Source organism: Rhododendron vialii, chromosome 7a, assembly GCF_030253575.1.
Source record: "Rhododendron vialii isolate Sample 1 chromosome 7a, ASM3025357v1".
NCBI classification, from domain to species: domain Eukaryota; kingdom Viridiplantae; phylum Streptophyta; class Magnoliopsida; order Ericales; family Ericaceae; genus Rhododendron; species Rhododendron vialii.
In genome coordinates, this window is record NC_080563.1 from 26,952,832 (window position 1) to 26,959,157 (window position 6,326).

At 42.6% G+C, this 6,326-nt stretch overlaps 1 protein-coding gene across 1 annotated transcript; it reads right to left on the reverse strand.

The window, feature by feature from the left end:
• Positions 1–5,877, reverse strand: LOC131333108 (uncharacterized). The gene is made up of 5 exons (XM_058367450.1): positions 5,435–5,877; positions 5,214–5,313; positions 4,410–4,509; positions 3,024–3,112; positions 1–344 (listed from the first exon to the last, which is right to left on the reverse strand). Exons 1-5 carry the CDS (start codon positions 5,667–5,669, stop codon positions 41–43), a joined length of 828 nt encoding a protein of 275 aa, XP_058223433.1. The 5' UTR covers positions 5,670–5,877; the 3' UTR covers positions 1–40.
• Positions 5,878–6,326: the final 449 nt, after the last annotated feature.

The following is a 6,326-nucleotide window of genomic DNA, read 5'->3' on the forward strand; positions in this document are numbered from 1 at the left end:
AGTTAAAAAAGGGAGTGTGAAAATCTTCTTCCTCTTATCACTAGACCTCTTCCAAAGGATCTTTTTGAGGATTTAGTTTATTACTACTACAAAGCCGTACGATACTTCTGATACTCCCCAAGAAACCATTTGTCAATCTTGATGAAAAAGAATTTCTGCTCCCAGGACTACTCCCGAGTTTGCGGTATGAGAACCAACCACCAAAAACCCTAGCAAACTTCAATTCATAGCATCCCGTGATAGTCTCTTGCCCATCAACGTAATGCTGGTGGTTTGAGATATCTTGATCATTAGAGACGTCATCCTTCTCACCATCATGTTCCCTCTCCACAAAGCCATCCGATCTGCATGATGAATTTTGGACCATGAAATTAGTTACCGAGTCATAATATACAGTTTCATGAAATAATTATACCGAAATTGTACACCAATAGTCAAAACTGGTTTTACCAGCCTCTGACATTCTCTTCTGACCGGAGCTAATTTCCTCTGCCAACAAAAGTCAAAAATGGGAAACAAAACTAGAAGTAGAAGACTTCAAACATTTGTATACGATAATTATGTTGATCTCGAATTCGACATTAGGAAGTGTTTTCACACCAGCGACTGACATCGACTCATCTCACATCTTCAAGGAAGAGATCGATGACCCCAAGTTCCTAGCACATCAAGCACTGTTTTTTTTTTTTTATCGACAAAAAGATGAAATTTTATTAAAAACAAGGAAAGAGGAAAGGGAATTCAACAAAAAATTGAAAATACATTTCAAGGGTAAAGCCCAAACCACCCAAGGGTCTACAAGGGTCCACAGAAGATTAGACAATAAAGTTTAACCCAATACCCAAAATGAACAAATCAAAGCCCAAATACCCAAATCCGGCCCAAACCTGGGCCGGCCCACCCAAGCCAATCCTCTAAATCCTAACCACACCGGCAACCACTGCCGTACAAACCACCAGAGCCCAGCCTCACCGTTAAACCGTGGAGACCGGCAGCTGGAACTAGCCTATGGCAATGAAAGCCGAAACAATCAGGATAAGAGGGCAAACCACCACCTCCAGCTGCAAAAACCCAAACAAACCCTAGCATCTTCAATCTTCAATAGCAAGAGCACAACCCCATAGCAACGTGTTGAGAGTTCGTTCGATGCATCGACCCGCCACTGCGTGCTCAAGGCCCAATTTGTATGGGAGTAACGGCAAAGAGTCCACCACATTAATTGGGCCCAATATACATTGAATGACCCATATCCACTTCAAAGGCTAAGCCTTGTAAGTGGTGAGTCATCCAATTGTATATTAAGGTCCAACTTTTTTTCTGTTTATCCGATATGGGATTCAACGTTCACACATGTTCTAACAAATCTCCCCCTCATGCGTGAACCGAACATTGGGCCTTAACCTCTCTTTGCATCCAAGCTCCCCCTTGATTCTAATCTAATACTCTCAACCCTATCTCCCGAACTGGGCTTATTCTGCACCCACTCAATCGATTCAGAGTCATCTCAATTGAGAGCCAACATGCTTAGTCACCGGCACCATGCTCCCCGACGAGAACTCCATTGAGAGCCAACATGCTCATTCATCAGCACCATGCTCCCCGACGAGTCAACTCCATCGACAATGAGCCATCCAATACAGCACTCCAACATCGAGCCACCTTGCTTCATCGGGAGTCACCTTTGGACTTTATACCGCTCCACGAGTGTCTTCTATGCAAACCCATTCAATGGTGCGCTGAGAGTCTTCCCATAGATCGTCAGCCATTGACTTTGATACCATTTATTGGGAGTTCGTCTGATGCATCGACCCGCCTTGCGTGCTCAAGGCCCAATTTGTATGGGAATAACTGCAAAGAGTCCACCACATCACTTGGGCCCAATATACATTGAATGACCCATATCCACTTAAAAGGCTAAGCCTTGTAAGTGGTGAGCCATCCAATTGTATATTGAGGTCCAACTCTTTTTCTATTTATCCGATGTGGGACTCAACATTCACACATGTTCTAACACAACAAAATGTTGGCCCCATGCCCGATTGAGAGCTCGGACGGCCGCCGACCGGACTTTGGCACACAAAACGGCCAAAGCAAAACAACAATGGGAGCCGCCTCCACCTCACCACCACCGGACAGGACCATCACGGAACAAGATTACCACCTTCACCGATCGAGTTTTGGAAATATGAAAACAGGCAAAACAAAAAATTAGCAAACAACTACTACACTTGTAGCACCACCACACCACCGCCCTCCACCAACACACACCACTGCCCAGATCTACACCACCAGCCACCACCACCAATGACCACCACCACACAAGCTTGGGCCACCCACGCTGCTAGGCATCCGGAAGAAACCAAGGAGACCTTTGGCCGAAGACGAAAACACCGCCCCACCCTCCCACAGGAGAGTGGTGGCGAAGCAAACGCAGATGGCAAGGGGAGGAGAGAGGTTCGAAACTGGAAGGGGAAGGGGAAGGAGAAGGAGAGAGAGATCGCGGGAGGAAACTAGAGGAGAAAGGAGCCCGGGGGAAGGAGGGACGGGGATGCCTCCCCCCAAGGCGGCGGCGGCCGATCGGGAGCCCTAAGTTTAGAGAGAGAGAGCATTTAGACGTTTTTTGCACATTAAGCACTGTTCGCTCATTGACAACTAGAAACAAGGAATTTCCATGTAAGGCATGCTACCGAGTGAATCGAGTGTAAGGGTATCAAGCTGTTGAAAACTTCAAAAAACCCAGCATCTACCTTACAAGTTCTACTTTAGCTGTAATCCAACTTGTCACAACAGGCAGGAATTACGACCTTTAATAATAGTATGATATTATAGTCTCTCAGAGCATGATGACTCGAATTTCCTATAAACTTAGACAACTTAATTATAATCGCCTAGGAAACCAATATTAGGTAACCACTTACTTTGCATTTTTGCTAAAATTAGCAACCGTTGTAATGAATACCAGAAAAAGGCACACGCACAGCAAGCCTTAACAGAAAAGAAGATGGTTACATTAGGAGCCTTACATGTAGGGTTGTTCCAAAGAAGACAATCTATCTTTTGATCGCCTCTGTACCATATTGTAGTTGATTGAGACATGGCGAACAAACTGAACCTGCATGTGCAAGAAAATAAATCAAAAGACGATAAATGGGCAGCAAACAACAAACCATGTATGTACATTGGGCACGATAAAAAAATCAAAACCAATGGAGAACGAGAATAAGCTGTAGTTTTGAGTTCTAGTTCCTCAATAAGCATCAAGCGAAAATGGAACAAATGATCAGGTCCTTAGTCCATACATGACACTCGAAGTCATCCCTGAAAGGTTTGAGCCAAACTAAATTTCTAAAATCCCATACATGACAGTCAAAGTCATCCCTGAAAGGATTGAGCATACAAACGAAATTTCTCAAATCCCTTTAATGTCATTTTTGCGTGTGTTTTTCATCCATGAAAAAGGACCAGTATTGAACTCTGTGGTTACTGTTACTCTTGTCATTATTTTTGGCAAGTGAAGTTAGATAATTTGTCTCATTTTTTCCTGACGAACTTGACAGCACCGGATGTTATAGATTATATCATTTTAGAAACATTTTTTTCAATTCCTCCTAATCTCAATCCTAATTTTCTTTGTGCTTTACTTTGCTCAAATTCTTACAACTGTGGTTCGTGGTACATAATGCAGTAAAATGTTCATTTGTTATTTACCTTCAATTTGATTGTGGGAGTGAAATAAAATTCCCACTGAAGCACACATCTTTTTCATGAATGAAAATTGAAATTATACATGAACTCGTCACAGGGTTTCCCCCTCTGGGGTTCCCCTCTCTCTCTCTCTCTCGCGCGCGTGCACATACACACACACACACTTTCTTTTACTGCTCTGCCGCACATGCAACACATAAATAGGCTACCTTCACAGCTTCAACTGAGACTTCTAACAATAAACCCAACAAGATCATTCTCAGACCGCTTATCATGTCCAACCATTTGGATTACTCACAATGTCCCACTTTTGTCTCCCAATAAAGCCTAATCACAACACAATCCAGAAAGGGTAAAGTGTTGAAACCATTAACTCTTTTTCCCATTTGGAAAATCCTGCAATTTTCGTAAGTGCAGATTGCATATGATTTTTGCACACTTGCCAAAATTTTCCCACTTCGGCTCTTAGTCCACCAAGCTGATTAGAAAATGGGAAACAAAAATAAGAGCATTAATTGATGATGGATTCAGTAAGAACCTAAAACAAAATCACCCTGGAAACATTTTATCAACAGAAACACAGGGCCTCTTAAGCAGTAACTGAAATACGAAACCAATGATCATCCAGTTTGAGGATAAAAAGCCTATCAAAGCACATACGGAACTAAGGATAATAGGAAATATACAATATGCATAATCCTAACCTGATCTCCGTCGCTGATACCATAATTACTGATTGGTTCACTATCAGTAAGAAGCTTCCAACCGTCATAGCATAAACAAAAATGCAACCATACATGTGACCTTCATGAACACATTTAATATAAAAACCCAAGTTAGCCTTTGACATACAATTCAACAGATACGATAAATTGCCTTGGGAACCAAATTCAACAACTTACAAGTAGAGTCAGCAATCAGCATCATACCAGTCTTGCGTTTAAAAATGAGAACCACTAGAATTAGATACCCTACGATTGTCCCTTGTAATCAACTTAACTATCGTATTATAATCATCAAGTCAACCAAATGAACACATAAAAATAAGGCACATCAGTAGCAGAGAAATAACATAAGTGACATCAAAGTTTCATACCATTTTCAATGCCTTGAAAGGGACTACGTAGAAAAATAGAGGCGGTGCTGCAAATAATTCTGTAGGTAAAGTTCTAGCGTCTAACCCTATTTCCCATGTACAATGTTCATTCATTCAAAGTCATAAGAGATACCGTCAAAACTTCACCAATTTTCTTCTAACACCTAACCACTCCCTAACTTGCTACTTATTCAATATCCCAAAGGAAATCAGCAGTACTACGTACACTATTCCAACCACAATTCAGTCACATATATATGTGGGCCCCCACATAGGGATATGGGGCCTACATAGGGTGGAGCTTGCATGGAGGGTTGTGGTTGGTGGTTGTGTATTGAGCATTTCTCCAGAAGAATTCGTATTAATTAATTTGGAAAGAGAAATACCATGAAATCTTGGGAAAGAGAAATACCATGAAATCTTGCCATCTCCTTCCCTCGGCATATAAGCGAAGACACCTTCCACCGCCTGCTTTAATTCCGCGACTGTTGCCAACCTCGCCACCTCAACATCTACATTACCAAACACATTTCAATCAATATAAAACAAATGCACGTTTGCATATATTTCTATACGCTTATCTACGTGCACACACACGTATATATGTATGTGCAGGGGGAGAGAGGAGGTTACCAAAGGAGGAGCCATCAAGCTTGTGAACGGTTAGATGGAAGGGGCGCTGGGGGAGCTTGTCGTAGGAGAAACTGTTCCTGGTGAAACCTTCGATGCGCGGCAGGTTGGGAGAGATGGGGACGCCGCAGCATGAGGAAGCCCGACGATGGTGACGACCGCGACCATGCTGATTCTTATCTTGTGTTTCTATCGAAACCCTGGGGAGAAAATCGTCATCGTACGAAAGGACTTGCATAATAAAACTGCACCAACCGCTAGAAGCGATGTTTCTTCTCCTCTTCTGTTACAAGGTTTTTCATGGAGATCTCTAGGGAGAATCGACCAGGATGGATTGTATGGGGTTTTGGGAATTCTGGAGAGAGAGAGAAAGGGGGAGGAGAGAGAGAGAATCGAAAGAATATGATTTTCTCTCTCTTCCCCTGTACTGTCTTTTTTTGGTGGGGAGATGACAGTTGTTTGGGTTAACGGTCTCATGCTTCACGAGGAGGCCGTGCTGAAAAATCAGTTAATTTAGCCGTTACAAAGTGGGGACGGGCAAGCTCTTGTGGGGTCCTATTTGCATTTACATGGGAAAATTATTGGCTCAATTAGAAGGGGATAGGTGGCCATTTATGTTACATTACATGGAATACGTAAGGAGTGAATGCATTGGATCAAACGTTTAAGAGGACGACATCGTTCTAAGCTAATCTAGTGTCGTTTTGATGAACAGTTGAAAGGAATGGTAGTTACAGCCAGATGTCACTTAGAAAATGAAAGGAAAGAGTAACTACCCAGTTCAAATCAGAGGAAAGTAAACGCATCAGAGGAAAGCAAACGTTGTCATTCTGTTTCCCTTAAAAAACGTAAGTGGGGCAGTTACGTGTGGGCACGATCAGGGGAGTTGAAGGGA

Coding starts and splice junctions, on each gene's coding strand:
- LOC131333108 (XM_058367450.1), bottom strand. CDS start 5,669: ATGCAAGTCCTTTCGTACGATGACGATTTTCTCCCCAGGGTTTCGATA. Junction 4,510..5,213: donor GGAGATGGCAAGATTTCATG/GTATTTCTCTTT, acceptor GTGTTCATGAAG/GTCACATGTATGGTTGCATT. Junction 345..3,023: donor TCTTTGGAACAACCCTACAT/GTAAGGCTCCTA, acceptor TTCATCATGCAG/ATCGGATGGCTTTGTGGAGA.